Below are 17,853 nucleotides of genomic sequence, written 5' to 3'. Positions count from 1 at the left end.
CGGGCTCAGTCCCCAGTGGGGGGCATGCAGGAGGCAGCCAATCAATGATTCCCTCTCATCATTGATGTTTCTATCTCTCTCTTCCTCTCCCTTCCTCTCTGAAATCAATAAAAATATATTTAAAAATTTTTAATTAAAAAAATAAAATTATTAGAACTATAACTGAATAGAGACTGTGTCAGAATATATTTTTGTTCAATAATAAATTTCTTGAGTATGGTAATGATAAGGAGGTATGGTATACATGTAGTATTATGGTATATAATGTTATGTAGGAAATTATCCTTGTTCTTAGGAGATATATGCTATCATGCCATATATTTAGCAGTAAAATGTCATGATGCCTGCATCTTAACTTTAAATAGTTCAACTAAAACAAACACACACACACACACACACAGTATTACTGCATACCAGTATTTCTCAACTATTTCTAAGGAGCCTTTTATAGACATTTATTTTACTAATTAGAGCCCCTCCTCCCACAAAACTTTAAAAATTGTGGTAAAAAATACATAACATAAAATTTGCCATCTTAAACATTAATACATAACTTAAAATTTGCCATCTTAAACATTTTTAAGTGTATGGTTCAGTATTGTTAAGATATTTACATTGTTGCACAATCTCCAGAAGAACTTTTTCATCTTATGAAACGGAAACTCTATATCCATTAAACAAAAACTTCCCATCTCTTCCTCCCCTACCTATTCTCTGTCAACTGCCATTTTATTTTTTTAATCTATGGTATTGACTGCTCTGGATACCTCATCTATGTGGAATCATACAGTATTTGTTGTTGTTTTTGTGTGTGCGTGTTTGGCTTATTTAACTTATCACAATGTCCTCACAGTTCATCCTTTTCTTTTTTTAGGATGCCATGCCAAGCAGAAAGCCTCTGAAAAATCCATCTATCACTAGACTGTTCTTCACAAATGATAGCATCTCCTCAGCTGTGCGTTTCACCTCTGTAGATAGGTGATTGCTCTTACAGATCTTCAGCTGTTCCTTGGCTTTCTTCATGTCCTCTACTTGTTGCCAGTCAACTCTGATGTACCCAGTTTGGTCTGCAAGTTGAAGGAGAAAAAAAGTCTTCCTCCGACAGCTGTTGCAGTCAACTTTCCAACCTTCTGGAATATGAAACCTGTGCACCATCCAGTGACACCTCCAATAACAGCTGGGTTGCCACGCTCTACTTTTCAGCTGAGGGTCCAGATTCCTGCCTAAACAGCTTGTGCCACCATGGCTGCTCTTTAACAAATTCTGCAAGGTCCAGTGACTCAAAATGTTCTGAAGTGGATGTAGACATTTCAGCGAGCTTGTCTCTTGATGACACATGCAGAAGCTAGGCACTGTAGGACAGGGAGTGGCGAGCTGTCTCCTAGCAATGTGGCTTCCACAGGTGGATCAGATATTTCCATTCCCAAGCCCCTAGGCCAGCCGTGGGCAAACTACGGCGGTCTATCCGTCGGTGGTCCTACGAGATGTTTCGAAATGAACGTGCAATCCGATTTGTTGTCATGGTCACACCTGAAGACCTTAAAGCCAATGCAGGTGAGTTATTTGCATTAAGAAAGCATCACTCTAGAGCAGCCGTGGGCAAGGATCCGGCCCTTTTGAAATGAATAAAACTAAAAAAAAAAAAGCCCGTACCCTTTTATGTAATGATGTTTACTTTGAATTTATATTAGTTCACACAAACACTCCATCCATGCTTTTGTTCCGGCCCTCCGGTCCAGTTTAAGAACCCATTGTGGTCCTCGAGTCAAAAAGTTTGCCCACCCCTGCCCTAGGCCCTAGGGTAAGAGGGTGGGCTGGGCTCACCGTGGTCTGTGGTCATCCTTGTTTCATCCATTTTGTAGAATGTGTCAGAATTTCCTTCCTTTTTAAAAATGAATACTATTTCATTGTTTGTATATACCACACTTTGTTTACTCATTCATCCATCCATGGACACTTAGGCTGCTTCCACCTTTTGGCTATTGTAAATAATGCTGCTAAGAACATGGCTGTACAAATATCTCTTTGAGACCCTCCTTTCAACTCTTTGGATATACTAGTATACCCCAAAGTGGTAATGGTATATTAATTTTTGTGCAACTGCTGTACTGTTTTTCATTCCTGCTGAACCATTTTACATTGCCACCAACAATGCACAAAAGTTTGAATTTCTCCACATCTTCACCAACACTTGTTATTTTCTCCTTTTGATAATAGCCATCTTAAAGGGTGTGAGATAATACTTCATTGAGATTTTGATTTGCATATCCCTGATGTCCAACTTTTTGTGTGCTTATTGGCCATTTGTAATTTTCTTTGGAGAAATGTCTATTCAAGTCCTTTGCTCATTTTTAAAATAAGGGTAATTGTTTTTGTTGCTGTTGTTGAGTTGTAGAAGTAGTCTGTATATTCTGAATACATATGTTATCAGATATGTGATTGGCAAATACATGGTGAGACAAAAGTAGGTTTATAGATTATGAATACATAAAACAAGAGTTTATTCTTTCATTATTTAAATGAATAATTATTTACTAATTATTTATTATTTTCCATACGAACAACTGTAAACCTACTTTTGCCCCACCCTATAATTTTCCCATTCCATATGTTGCCTTTTCACTCTGTTGATTGAGTCCTTTGATGCATAGAAATTTTAATAAATTTTGATCTAGTCTAATTTCTCTTCTTTTACTTTTGTTGCCTGTACTTTCTGTGTCATATCCAAGAAATCATTGTCAAATCCAATGTCATAGAGTTTTTCCTCTATGTTTTCATCATAAAGTTTTATAGTTTTAAGTTTATGTCTTGGTCTTAGATCCATTTTGAGTTAACTTTTTATGTAGTTTAATTTAAGGGACCAACTTTATTCTTTTGTATATGGGTACCCAGTTTTCTATAGCTTTCTTATCACAAATCAGCACAATCTTTAGGTTAGAGAAAGTTATGTAAGAAAATTTGCTTAGATCTTAATTAACATTTTTGACAAAAGAAAAGCATTTAAAAACAAATTGGTACTAAATATCAACTCACTTCATTAAATCTTTTCAAAGATGTTCGTTTTTCTAAAACTAAGTGGATGTGGTACAAAACTTATATTTGGGAAAATATTTATACCTAAATATTCAACTACTGGAACAGTTTTTTTCTGTTGAGAAAACCCTCAAGTAATAGCTGACTTGGGAAATTTCAAGTTTATGAATACATTTTGAAGAATTTGGTTATCTAAAATTACAGGCAGAAATAAGTCTCTGTAGAATCTCATAGACAAGAGAACAAAAGTAAATGAAGCATTCAAGAAGAAAATACACAAACAATATCAAAAACTTTCCCCATAACATACCTTCTTTAAAAAACAAACAAAAAAAGACATCACTATTCTCAAATCAGAAGTCAAATGGATGACTCAGATATCACTAATTTTTCTCAATTTAAAATAATAACTTTAATGGCTTAAAATTATTAAATAGGCATGGTTTTAAAATTATCCTATCAAGGTGACATTATTGCCATTTATAAAGTTATTCCATGATGTAAAAAAGGAATAAAATGATTCCCCAAGTATTAACCATTTTGATTACTGTATAGCAAAACAAATTTTGATCAAACCAACCTGTTTTTCTTCCTATTATGCTAAATGATTAGATTATAATCTGCAACCAAAACATAAATTACAATTATATTGTGGCGAACACTGTAGTTCAAAAGAATACTATTTTGTCAAATTTATATCATCTACTTGAATAACTACCTTGGCATACAAAGGCTCCACCTTTTAAAAATTGTTTCTAGTCTATTCCATTTTAAATACCATCCAATATCCTTTTATAATATTAGCACCCCACCAATTTACTTCCTTTGTAGAACAAAGACAAGCACTTTAAAGCTTGTAAAGTGACTAATTCTTAATGCTGTCAAATTAATTTAAGCAATTTAATGTAATTACTAAATGTACTGACTTCTTTAAAAATTGTAGTAATTAGAGTAACTGTTTTACTGCCGTTTATAATGTACATAAATAACTAGGCTTAAGCAAAGTTGTTTGGGTGGCTGACTCTTTTTGGGAGAGGATAGGGTACTGAATTCTAGTAGCCATTCTTGAAGTCATAACTTGCATTCATCCAAATCAGCAAAAGCATCTATATATATAAAAGCCTAAGTGACCGAACCACCCAACGACCAGTCACTATGATGCGCACTGACTGACAGGGGCAGACCCTCAACACAGGAGCTGCCCCCTGGTGGTCAGTGTGCTCCCACAGTGGGAGTGCTGCTCAGCTGACTGACCCGTCCTGGTGACCCACCAGCCCAGCTGCAGCCACTCACTCCCTCAGTAGTCCTGCAGGTCCAATCTCCAGTGAATGGGCCAGGCACCAATGGACTGTTGCAGCCGGCACAATCCTGGAAGTTGGCCTCAGGCACCGTGGCTGCTTCCCCTCCCTAGATGCTCAGCAAGGAAGAAATGATATAAAAGCAGCTGCCAGGTGGCTCCCGACAACTGGCGTGAATACCAGCAGGACAGAGCCAAATACCAGGCTGTCAAGGGCATCCCACTGCCCCCCTGGAGGGCTGATCACGTCCTGGCCCCCCTCAGCACCCTCTGGACAAGTGCCAGAGCAGGGCTCATGGCTGGCAAATGCCGTGAGCCTCTCTCCATCAGGACTGACTGGGCATGAGCCCACGGTAGGCGCAGCAAAGCCAGGATGAGCAGGAGCGGCAGGCAGGAGCGCCAGGTGGTGTTGGACTGCCGGTTTTGTCTCAATTCCCACAGGCCACACCAAGGGACCCCACCTGTGCGTGAATCCGTGCACCAGGCCTCTAGTTTGATATAATAACATTGGATCTCTTTCTTTTTTTTTTTTTGATTTATATCTCCCATTCCCCTTTCCCCCCCAAGAATAGTCAGTCCATTCCCTTTCTATGTCCCTGATTCATTATAATCACCAGTTCATTCTGTACATCAGATTATTTATTCACTTGATTCTTAGATTCACTTGTTGATAGATGCATGTTTGTTGTTCACAATTTGTATCTTTACCTTTTTCTTCTTCCTCTTCTTAAAGGATACCTTTCAGCATTTCGTATAATACTGGTTTAGTGGTGATGAACTCCTTTAGCTTTTCCTTATCTGTGAAGCTCTTTATCTGACCTTCAATTCTGAATGATAGCTTTGCTGGATAAAGTATTCTTGGTTGTAGGTTCTTGGTATTCAGCACTTTGAATATTTCTTGCCATTCCCTTCTGGCCTGCCAAGTTTCTGTTGAGAAATCAGCTGACAGTCGTATGGGTATTCCCTTGTAGGTAATTGAGTCTCTTTCTCTTGCTGCTTTTAAGATTCTCTCTTTGTCTTTTGCTCTTGGCATTTTAATTATGATGTGTCTTGGTGTGGTCCTCTTTGGATTCCTTTTGTTTGGGGTTCTCTGCGCTTCTTGGACCTGTAAGTCCATTTCTTTCACCAGGTGGGGGAAGTTTTCTGCCATTATTTCTTCAAATAGGTTTTCAATATCTTGCTGTCTCTCATCTTCTGGCACCCCTATTATTCTGATGTTGGTACGCTTGAAGCTGTCCCAGAGGCTCCTTACACTATCTTCGTATTTTCGGATTCTTTTTTCATTTTGCTTTTCCGGTTGGGTGTTTTTTGCTTCTTCGCATTTCAAATCTTTGGCTTGATTCTTGCGCTCCTCTGGTCTGCTATTGGGTGTAATATTCTTTATTTCCGACCGTGTATGCTTAATTTCTAGTTGTTTCTTTATCATAGCATCGAGGGTCTCATTAGTTTTCGTGAGGCTCTCCAGAAGTTTATTGCAAGCCCTCAAAATTGCGTTTTTTAGCTCTATATCCTCCATTTCTGTCATGTTTTTTTGTCTCCGCATTTTTTATGCTTTCTTGGTGCACCCCCTAGTGGTCTTTGTGCGCAGTCTTGTTCTAGTTGAGCCTTGATTGTTGTAGTTAATACTAGAGGGATTTGACCACCAGGCCGACTGGCTGTGTGAATCAGCTGTGTCTGCCGCGGAAAACTTCTGTCCTCTGGGGGGGTGCTAATCTAGCCTTTGCCTGAGGCGATCCGGCAAATGGCTCTGTGCAGGGCTTGGGCGGGGCGGGATCAACAGGGCAGGGCGGGCGGAGGGAGCCGTTATGGTGCCCTCAGTCCTGTTCCCAGAGGCTCTGCTTCTCAGAACCCCCGGAACCGCTGCAAACCTCGGAGGGAAAGCTGCCTTCCAACTGATGCCAGACACTCCCGCTTCTCCCGTTTGGGTCCGAGTCCCCAGCGATTCGCCCGTATCTGGAGCTCAGAGTCTGAGACTCCCCCCTGACCGAAAACGACAACCGCGCTCTCAGCCACCAGCCCGCTTTGCGCGCGCACCTCCGCACCTGAGTTTTTTCCACACTGCGCCTCCTCTGAGCCTCGGTGTGCTGTTATTTTTCCTTCTAGTTGAAGAGTCTCTCCTCAGCCAGCCTTCCTGTGGTTCTGGGTGATGTCCGTTCCGTCTTTTAGTTGTATTTTTGAAGTGGTTGTTTGCGGCAGCAGTCTCCGGTGTTTACCTATGCCGCCATCTTCGAGATTTCAACATTGGATCTCTTTCTATCTCTGGCTTTGAATTCATATTGTTAAAATAGTGCACATTCTTATTTTGCTGTATAGCCACCACTGTTAGTGTTAATGGTAGTTTTCACCATAGACAAAACAATTTTTATCTGAGCTGGGCAGCCTTTAGAATTGCCCATTGCCTAAATAGGCCCTTATCCCACACTCTTGAATAAAACTCCAACTATAAGTGCCCTAAACTTGTAAGGAATTATGAGAGTAGGGAATGACCTAACTCTTGGACAACTGGGCCTTAGACAATTATTTTTCTCAAAGAAATAAGTAGTTTAAAGTAAATGTTACTGGATCCTTCCTGCCTTTAATTGAATAAACAGGTGATTAAAATAAAAACACCTGAAAAATGAAACTTACTGCTATACTGTGATTAATCATTGCAACTCTGTAGTTTTTCTATCAATAAATTAAAGTGATTAATTCACCTTTTACATTAATGTATTTTCAATTGCTTTCTTCTTGTTTTCTCAACACCAAAGTCTATGGCTGTCTTTTAAGACTATATTCATCCTTCATCTTCTCCATCAATCATTCATTTAGTTACTATTTTGTTATAGCAAGTACAAGGTTGAACTGATATACCAAACACTATAGACCCGTGGTCGGCAAACCGCGGCTCACAAGCCACATGCGGCTCTTTGGCCCCTTGAGTGTGGCTCTTCCTAAGCCTTAGGAGTACCCTAATTAAGTTAATAACAAAGTACCTACCTATATAGTTTAAGTTTAAAAAATTTGGCTCTCAAAAGAAATTTCAATCATCGTACTGTTGATATTTGGCTCTGTTGACTAATGAGTTTGCCGACCACTGCTATAGACCAATAGAGATGGCCAACATTACAAATACATATAAAATTTCCATTATTATTTCAGTAATGCTAAGTATTAAGATGCTATGGAAACCTATAAATAGGGGGGCCTGATCAAGTCAGAGAGAGCAAAGAAGGCATCCTTGAGAAAGGGACCCTTGATCTAAACTCTATAGGACAAGTAGGTCTTAACCAAAGAAAGAAGGAAGCAAAAGTAATCCATGCAGAACAGCACAAAGGCTCTACAGTGAAAGCGAACATGTTAGACATGAGGAACTAAACGAAAATTCAATGTGACTGAAATGAAGGGGACTGAATAATGTACAAAGAAACTAGGGAAAGAGAGACAAGCTCTATAATCATGAAAAGGTTAGAAGCAAGAGACTAATATGATTGAATCTGTGTTCTATAAAGATGACTATGACTGCAATAGATTTGAAGAGGGCCGAAGTGGTGTGTGAATTAGGAGGCTATTAAACTAGTTCAGGGAAGAGAAATCATAGGTAAATCAGAATACAGGCATAGATTTCATTGTGCTTCACAAATATTGCATTTTTTACAAATTGAAGGCAAGATCCTCCATAAGCAAGTATCACTTTATTGTGGTGATCTGGAACCAAAACCACCATACCTCCAAGGGATGCCTGTATAAACTACAGTGGAGGAAAGGTAGATCGATTTTTAAAGTATTTAGATAAAATGAATAGGTTTGGGCGACGAATTGTGTACGGGAAGTGTATTAGTTAGCTATTGTTGTGTTAAAAAATTACCTTAAAACTTACCAGCTTACAATGAATATAATTTCTGTGGGTCAGAAATCAGGGTACAATTAGTTGAGTGCCTCTGACTCAGGCACTGATTATCATAAGACTGCAGTCAAGGTGTTGACCAGGGACACAGTCACTTCAAGGCACGGTTAGGAAAGGACTAATGTGGCTGTTGACAGGCCTCAAGTCCTCAAGGAACATTACTTCCATGCTACATGAACCTGTCCAGGGGGCTACTCTCAACACATCAACGTGCTTCCTTCAGAGTGAGGACAGAGAAGGGGAGGGAAATCAGATAAAGTGGGTGAAAGAAGGCAAGCAAGAAAATCAGTCTTAGAAATGACATCTCAGGACTCTTGCCATTTTGTATTCATTAGAAGTGTCACTAGGTCCAGTTCGCATACAGGGGAGATTACAGAGGCATGCAATCCAGAAGATGGAGCTCAATGGAGGCCTTTTTAGAAACTGCCCACCATACAGAGTGAGGAAGAGGAGACACTGTTGTATTAATAAGAATGGGAAGAATGGAAAAGGCCCAGGTTTGGAGAAGTTCTGTATTGGATGGTGAGTTTGAAAGGACAAGATGCCTTTAATTCAATCAACAAATTTGTTATAACATCCCTTCTATGTACCACACATTACTGTAGGAGATGAGATATAATGATGGACACAGAAAAAGTCCTTACCCTCATGGAATTTATCTTCTAATAGCAGAAGACAGATAATAAATAAGATTCAGATAATGATAAGGGGTAGAAAGAAAATAGCATAGGATAAAGTTGTAGGTTTTTCTTCAGCTATGGTGTCAAAATACCCATTTCAGAGACCCAAGTAGATTGTTAAAAGCCTTAAGTTGTTTCCTAGATTCCTCCTATACTCTCACTGTATTGTTTGCCTCTCTTACAGCATTTATCAAAAGCTGATTTCTATTATAGTGCAAGCCAATGTTTGGGTTAGGCCAAGAAATGACACATCCTCCTCCCACAACCTTCCCAATGATATCTACATCTATCCCCTGGGACAGGTGAATGTTTCCCTGTTTGAAAAAGTGTTTTTGCAGATGTGACTAAGTTAAAGATCCTGCAATAAGGAGATTGCCTTAAATTATCCAAGTGGGCCCTAAATGCCATCACAACTGTCCTTATAAAAGACACACAGAGGAGAAGACATACCCAGAAAACAAACAGGCAGTGTGACCACTGAGGCAGAGATTGGAGAGATGCAGCCACAGGTCAAGGAAGGCCAACAGCTACCAGACGCTGGAAGAGACAAAGAGCAAATTCTCCTCTAAAGCCCCCAAAAGAAGTGCCGCCCTGCTAACACCTTCATTTTGGACTTCTGGTCTCCAGAACTGTGAATTTCTGTTGTTTTAAGCCACCCACTTTGTGGAAATCTGTTACAACAATCACAAGAAACTAATACACCCTTCCAGTGTTATTTCCTATCACTGGATTCATGGCATTTATCTCAAGTTGTAATTACTTGTTTATCCACTTGTCATTGTGTCTCACCCTATTAATATGTAAGTTCCAAGAAGATGGGGGCCTCCTCTATGCCCCAGCTCTTAGCATCGTGTCTAGAATATATTGCATTCCTAAGGATTAGCTGTTAAATGAATAGATATCCCTCCATGAGATAACAAGTTTTATAAGACAGAAACTATGTGTATTAATCATAATTCCTTAAACCCCCAGCAACAGAGCCTTGCCAAAAACTGTTGTTGAACTAGGTCCGAGCTCTAGCAATCGGGAAGCCTGGATTCTGGACATTGTACCTCTATCTTGTCCGCATCTAGTATTCAAGGGAGTGTTCAAGTCAGTTTGTTCCTGGGCTGCTCTTCTTAGTTCTGCTAAGGAGCGAGTCCAGATAGCATTTTTGTACTCTGTTCATGACCCACAGTGCTTGGCACACGGTAGGGACAACACATATTTGAGACTCTTGGGTGAATTAGGATATCAGACTAAGCCATAACGTAGAGCCAACATTGCAGCCTCGAGTAAATTCCTAATCAACTCTGAACCTCAATCTTCTCAACTGGAAGATTGAGAACCTCAATCTTGGCGTCAAGGGGTGTGAACCTGGGAGCTACCTGGCCTGTAGTGACTCCGTGGGTGGTAGCTGATTTTGTTAATAACCCCAGGCCACTCACCTAACTCGACCTTGAGTACAGCCTCAGAAGTGAGTTCCACACTTACAACACTAACTCCACTACTTCCTGGCCCTGTGACCTTGGACAAGCTATTTTACCTTCGGACTAAAGGGTCCCAGGTTTGATTCCGGCCAAAGGCATGTACCTTGGTTGTGGGCACATCCCCAGTGGCAGGTGTGCAGGAGGCAGCTGAATCGATGTTTCTCTCTCATTGATGTTTCTAACTCTCTATCCCTCTCCCTTCCTCTCTGTAAAAAAAATCAATTAAATATATTTTTTTTAAAATTAAGACAAAACTGTGTACCAGTGATTCTTAATCAGGGGCAATGTTGCCTCCAGTGGACACCTGGACACATTTTGGTGTCATAACTTGAGGACGGCTCCTGGTATCTCGCAGGTAGAAGGTAAGGATTCTGCTAACCATCCTACAACACACAGGACAGCCCCACAATGAAGAGTTATCTGGCCAAATACGTCAGTAGCGTCAAGGATGGAAAACCATGCTGTACTCAAAGCTGTACCAGACTAATAGTACAATGTGGGTGGCAATATTTATAAGCCATACGATAAAAAAACAAAACTTAAAATCTCCAGTAGAAATTTTACAGTCATAAGATAAAAAATCCCAAGCAGAGTCTGAGCAAAGGTACTAAAGAAAAAGTAAAGATGACCAGTAAATATATAAAAATATATAAAAATATGATGCACTTATTAATTATCATATAATGCAAATAACCAAAATAAATTGTATTTTACTGATCAGATTACCAATGATTTCAACACATTTGTTGGCCCCAACCAGGTAGTTCAGTTGGTTAGAGCATCGTCCTGATATGCCAAGGTTGTGGGTTTGATTCCTGGTCAAGGCACCGACAAGACTCAACCAGTGGGGTGCAGGGCGGGGGGGCCCGAGGTGGAGCTGACCCGCGGCCGGGAAGACCCTGGCCGAACGGGGGGCCAACCACGAAGCCCTTCCCTGCTGCCGACTGTCAGCCGTCTGGAAGCCCTGAACTCCGTGCCCCCCAAGCCCTGGCCCCCCTGCGGGAATGTTCAAAAATGAGTATCAGGTAACCCCAAACTGTCTCCAACCTGTCGATACAGCTTTCTCCTCTGGGGCGAGGTAGCGCCGGTTGGGATGCGGGCAGAGTTTCCCCCAGCCTCCCATTATCCAGTCTTTTTTCGGGGTAAGAAGAAATTAATGGATGAGCGGTCTTGATCCAAAAAGAAAGCAACTAACGTCTGGACGCAGGATCTGACCCGGTACAGTCTGCAGCGCAGTGCTTCTCACGGTGTATGGAATCCGAGAGATTCTAATTAACATACAGATCTTAGCTCACAAGCCACATGCGGCTCTTTGGCCCCTTGAGTGTGGCTCTTCCTAAGCCTTAGGAGTACCCTAATTAAGTTAATAACAATGTACCTACCTATATAGTTTAAGTTTAAAAAACTTGGCTCTCAAAAGAAATTTCAATCATCGTACTGTTGATATTTGGCTCTGTTGACTAATGAGTTTGCCGACCACTGCTATAGACCAATAGAGATGGCCAACATTACAAATACATATAAAATTTCCATTATTATTTCAGTAATGCTAAGTATTAAGATGCTATGGAAACCTATAAATAGGGGGGCCTGATCAAGTCAGAGAGAGCAAAGAAGGCATCCTTGAGAAAGGGACCCTTGATCTAAACTCTATAGGACAAGTAGGTCTTAACCAAAGAAAGAAGGAAGCAAAAGTAATCCATGCAGAACAGCACAAAGGCTCTACAGTGAAAGCGAACATGTTAGACATGAGGAACTAAACGAAAATTCAATGTGACTGAAATGAAGGGGACTGAATAATGTACAAAGAAACTAGGGAAAGAGAGACAAGCTCTATAATCATGAAAAGGTTAGAAGCAAGAGACTAATATGATTGAATCTGTGTTCTATAAAGATGACTATGACTGCAATAGATTTGAAGAGGGCCGAAGTGGTGTGTGAATTAGGAGGCTATTAAACTAGTTCAGGGAAGAGAAATCATAGGTAAATCAGAATACAGGCATAGATTTCATTGTGCTTCACAAATATTGCATTTTTTACAAATTGAAGGCAAGATCCTCCATAAGCAAGTATCACTTTATTGTGGTGATCTGGAACCAAAACCACCATACCTCCAAGGGATGCCTGTATAAACTACAGTGGAGGAAAGGTAGATCGATTTTTAAAGTATTTAGATAAAATGAATAGGTTTGGGCGACGAATTGTGTACGGGAAGTGTATTAGTTAGCTATTGTTGTGTTAAAAAATTACCTTAAAACTTACCAGCTTACAATGAATATAATTTCTGTGGGTCAGAAATCAGGGTACAATTAGTTGAGTGCCTCTGACTCAGGCACTGATTATCATAAGACTGCAGTCAAGGTGTTGACCAGGGACACAGTCACTTCAAGGCACGGTTAGGAAAGGACTAATGTGGCTGTTGACAGGCCTCAAGTCCTCAAGGAACATTACTTCCATGCTACATGAACCTGTCCAGGGGGCTACTCTCAACACATCAACGTGCTTCCTTCAGAGTGAGGACAGAGAAGGGGAGGGAAATCAGATAAAGTGGGTGAAAGAAGGCAAGCAAGAAAATCAGTCTTAGAAATGACATCTCAGGACTCTTGCCATTTTGTATTCATTAGAAGTGTCACTAGGTCCAGTTCGCATACAGGGGAGATTACAGAGGCATGCAATCCAGAAGATGGAGCTCAATGGAGGCCTTTTTAGAAACTGCCCACCATACAGAGTAAGGAAGAGGAGACACTGTTGTATTAATAAGAATGGGAAGAATGGAAAAGGCCCAGGTCTGGAGAAGTTCTGTATTGGATGGTGAGTTTGAAAGGACACGGTGCCTTTAATTCAATCAACAAATTTGTTATAACATTCCTTCTATGTACCACACATTATTGTAGGAGACGAGATATAATGATGGACACAGAAACTAAGTCCTTACCCTCATGGAATTTATCTTCTAATAGCTGAAGACAGATAATAAATAAGATTCAGATCATGATAAGGGGTAGAAAGAAAATAGCATAGGATAAAGTTGTAGGTTTTTCTTCAGCTATGGTGTCAAAATACCCATTTCAGAGACCCAAGTAGATTGTTAAAAGCCTTAAGTTGTTTCCTAGATTCCTCCTATACTCTCACTGTATTGTTTGCCTCTCTTACAGCATTTATCAAAAGCTGATTTCTATTATAGTGCAAGCCAATGTTTGGGTTAGGCCAAGAAATGACACATCCTCCTCCCACAACCTTCCCAATGATATCTACATCTATCCCCTGGGACAGGTGAATGTTTCCCTGTTTGAAAAAGTGTTTTTGCAGATGTGACTAAGTTAAAGATCCTGCAATAAGGAGATTGCCTTAAATTATCCAAGTGGGCCCTAAATGCCATCACAACTGTCCTTATAAAAGACACACAGAGGAGAAGACATACCCAGAAAACAAACAGGCAGTGTGACCACTGAGGCAGAGATTGGAGAGATGCAGCCACAGGTCAAGGAAGGCCAACAGCTACCAGACGCTGGAAGAGACAAAGAGCAAATTCTCCTCTAAAGCCCCCAAAAGAAGTGCCGCCCTGCTAACACCTTCATTTTGGACTTCTGGTCTCCAGAACTGTGAATTTCTGTTGTTTTAAGCCACCCACTTTGTGGAAATCTGTTACAACAATCACAAGAAACTAATACACCCTTCCAGTGTTATTTCCTATCACTGGATTCATGGCATTTATCTCAAGTTGTAATTACTTGTTTATCCACTTGTCATTGTGTCTCACCCTATTAATATGTAAGTTCCAAGAAGATGGGGGCCTCCTCTATGCCCCAGCTCTTAGCATCGTGTCTAGAATATATTGCATTCCTAAGGATTAGCTGTTAAATGAATAGATATCCCTCCATGAGATAACAAGTTTTATAAGACAGAAACTATGTGTATTAATCATAATTCCTTAAACCCCCAGCAACAGAGCCTTGCCAAAAACTGTTGTTGAACTAGGTCCGAGCTCTAGCAATCGGGAAGCCTGGATTCTGGACATTGTACCTCTATCTTGTCCGCATCTAGTATTCAAGGGAGTGTTCAAGTCAGTTTGTTCCTGGGCTGCTCTTCTTAGTTCTGCTAAGGAGCGAGTCCAGATAGCATTTTTGTACTCTGTTCATGACCCACAGTGCTTGGCACACGGTAGGGACAACACATATTTGAGACTCTTGGGTGAATTAGGATATCAGACTAAGCCATAACGTAGAGCCAACATTGCAGCCTCGAGTAAATTCCTAATCAACTCTGAACCTCAATCTTCTCAACTGGAAGATTGAGAACCTCAATCTTGGCGTCAGGGGGTGTGAACCTGGGAGTTACCTGGCCTGTAGTGGCTCCGTGGGTGGTAGCTGATTTTGTTAATAATCCCAGGCCACTCACCTAACTCGACCTTGAGTACAGCCTCAGAAGTGAGTTCCACACTTACAACACTAACTCCACTACTTCCTGGCCCTGTGACCTTGGACAAACTATTTTACCTTCTGGGCACAGTTCCTTGGCCAAAACTGACAAGAACGTCTATCTTGTAAAAGCAGTTCTGACACAGAAACTAAATGAAGTAACCAAAGAGTGAAACTTAGAAAGCCTGGCTTAATAATGTAATTATTTTGAGGGGAAAAAACAAAAAACCCTTGGCTTTTTAACACGCGCTCATCTGGAATAAATACGCCCACTCCCCGGGGCCTTCTAAAACAATGGAAGGGGCTACCAAACCCTCTTATTGCCTCACGGAATCCCAAGTTTGGGAACCTTCGAACCAAAGGCCACGTGAGGGGGCTCCATGATTCCATGACTCTTTCCTTCAGCAACCTACCAGTTATCAGTGTTTACAACGAGGAGAGACAGAGCCGAGGGGACGGGTTTCCAGAAGAGCCTGGCTGAGTGTCAGCTTTTTCGCAGGCACAGGCCGTGACCTAAGAAGGGCGCACGTCACAGACCTGGCGGTCCACGAAGTCTCAGAGACTCCCTCAGTTGCCTGGGTAACGCTTACGTCACCACGTAGCCTCACGTGCCCGTTGGCTAGAAGCCCATACAGCGCAACGCGCAGGCGCCTGGTGAGAGCCAATGGGCGCGGCCGGAGCGTTGTCGCCGCTCTGCGCCCTCTGATCAGCTAGACTCTGCTTTTGTCCACCTAGTGGGGTCACAGAGGGCACATGCAGAGTAGCCATAGAGATGGAAGCTCTGCCTGGTGGCAAGGGTGAAGGTTCTCTTTGTGGAATTTACAGGGAGGGCTCTTACTTCACAGTGCTGACCTGGCTCCTGCTAGTGCCAAGTGCACAACATGGCAGCACAAGAGACCAACACTAAGCCCCCAATGCAGCACGATCCTGCAAAGGGACCAGCCAGCCACTCACTGGATCGTTGATTTATATTCTACCTGGATGGGCCAGTGATTCAACTTGGCTGGAATTGATACATATTCTGCTACAGATTTGCCCTTTTTGCCCACATTGACCAAAACCATTATCTGAAGGATCTGTATGGATCCTAAAAAGCATTGTCTCCGACCATGGGGCATGCCAGCATGTATATGTCTGTTGTAGACTAATGACTCCTTCCAAAATTATCCATATTGTAATCCTCAGAACTTGGAATATATTATCTTACTAGAGGCCCTGTGCACGAATTCGTGCATGGGTGGGGTCTGGCCCACCCGCCCCACTTGGGGCCAATTAGGCCTGGCTGGCCAGGGGGAGGGGCCATGGGTGGTTGGCCTACTGGCCCTGCCCCCTGGTCGAACTCCCAGTTGAGGGGACAATTTGCATATTAGCCTTTTATTATATAGGATTACATAGGATGTGGCAAAAGAGGCTTTGCAGGTGTAGTTAAGTTGAGGATCTTCAGATGGGGAGAGTATCCTGGATTATCCAGGTGGGACCAATATAATCACAAGAGTTCTTATAAGACGGTGGTTCTCAACCTTGGCTGCACATTAGAATCACCTGGGAATCTTTTTAAAATCCTGATTTCTGGGCCTCATCCTCCGGAAATTCTGTTTCTTTGTTACTAATGTTGTGGCCCTAACCCATAACAAAGAAACAGAATTTCCGGAGGATGAGGCCCAGAAATCAGGATTTTAAAAAGATTCCCAGGTGATTCTAATGTGCAGCCAAGGTTGAGAACCAGTGGCTTAGGGAGTACTTGTAAACACTGCAGGGTTCCTGACCCTCACCCCAGATCTAGTGGATCAGAATCTCTGTAGAGGGGGCCAATGAATTTACCTTTGTAACAACTGTTCTCTCCCTTCCTCCCCCCAGCCCTCCCCTCCAGCTCATGCTGATGCAAGTGGTGCAAAGATAACGGGAGAAACTGATTCTGGGTCTTCCTGTCACCCTGAGGATCCTGGAGCATCTCAATACCTGACCTGCTCTCCTCACTTCACTAGCATCTCCCTTCCTGCATTTCCTTCTCCCTGGTCTCCAGCCCTCCCCTCCCGACCCCTACCAAGGGTCACACTCTATTTACAATCTGTTTTCCATTCTAGTCCTACTGTGTGGTCCCAGTGCCAGAACAGTCCTCCACTGGTCTCCAACTCTTTGTTGCTTCTACCTTTTCAGCAAACACTACCTGCCTTCTTATGAGTGCCCCAAGAGCATTTTGCAGTTTTCTTCTATTCCAATCATTAGAACGATTTTAGAGAGTTTCGCTTAATATAGGTAAAATACATTGTGTTGTGTTTTGTTTTTAAAAAGCATACTACTGTGGGAAACTTGGATAACAGGAGAAAAAGAAATGGGGAGTGGCAGTTTTTTCTATCTCATCAAGGTATAAGGATTTTTCTTAAAATAAATAAGTAAAAGCTGCCTCATTTAAATTTCATAGTGAAATATGACCTGTCTCCAGAAGCTGTAGTAATTCTATCCACACACAGTTTGCACATAAAATGCCTAAGGAAGAAGAAATTAAATGTCTTAAGTGATTATGTGTTAAAACTCAAAACCAAAAATATATAATTGAGAAAGATTAAAAGCTGGAAATTCTTTACAAAAATCATATGCTGCTTATTATTCATACAGTCCATAAAAGAAAAACTATAGTCTTTATTTCATATTCTCAATTTCTTGTAATAAACTCCTCTTCAGAGATAATCATCTTGTTTAATTCCTCTCCTTTATATTTAAAGGACATGGAAATTCAGTAACGTGTGTGATGTTTTTACATAAGCATGTCCTTCCATGTTCTCAGGTGTACAGTAGGGAACACATAGCATATCTATAGGTAAGATTCTCTATTTTTTTTGTACAGATTAAGAAAAAAAATTTTATTTGTTGATTTTTTTTTTATAGAGAGAAGGGGAGAGAGTGAGAGAGAGAAACATCGACTCGTTGCTCAACCCATTCATGCATTCATTGGTTGATTCTTGTGTGTACCCTGATGAAGAATCGAACCCACAACCTTGACATATCTGCACAACACTCTAACCAGCTGAGCTCCTGGCCAGGGGCTTGTACAGATTTTATAAATCTCTAA

At 41.3% G+C, this 17,853-nt stretch overlaps 1 protein-coding gene and 1 pseudogene across 7 annotated transcripts in view; one reads left to right on the top strand and one right to left on the bottom strand.

The window, feature by feature from the left end:
- Positions 1-870: 870 nt before the first annotated feature.
- Positions 871-2,824, bottom strand: LOC102242569 (annotated as a pseudogene).
- An 8,277-nt stretch (positions 2,825-11,101) lies between these two features.
- The window catches only part of LOC102261779 (chromosome unknown open reading frame, human C3orf67), a 218,853-nt gene continuing 212,101 nt past the window's right edge, over positions 11,102-17,853 (top strand). For 4 of the 7 annotated variants that reach the window (XM_014541384.1, XM_014541383.1, XM_014541378.1 and 1 more), the window contains exon 1: positions 11,106-11,390. In XM_014541384.1, coding sequence (XP_014396870.1) covers positions 11,370-11,390 — 21 coding nt within the window. In that variant the 5' untranslated portion in view covers positions 11,106-11,369. Of the gene's footprint in view, positions 11,391-17,853 lie in introns of all 7 variants that reach the window. The other 3 variants (XM_014541379.1, XM_005868425.2, XM_014541380.1) reach the window with 2 other exon arrangements.

This window comes from Myotis brandtii, unplaced genomic scaffold (assembly GCF_000412655.1).
Source record: "Myotis brandtii unplaced genomic scaffold, ASM41265v1 scaffold268, whole genome shotgun sequence".
In the NCBI taxonomy this organism is placed as follows: Eukaryota; Metazoa; Chordata; class Mammalia; order Chiroptera; family Vespertilionidae; genus Myotis; species Myotis brandtii.
The sequence above is the reverse complement of the archived record's forward strand: the minus strand, read 5'-3'. Positions and strand labels throughout refer to the sequence as shown.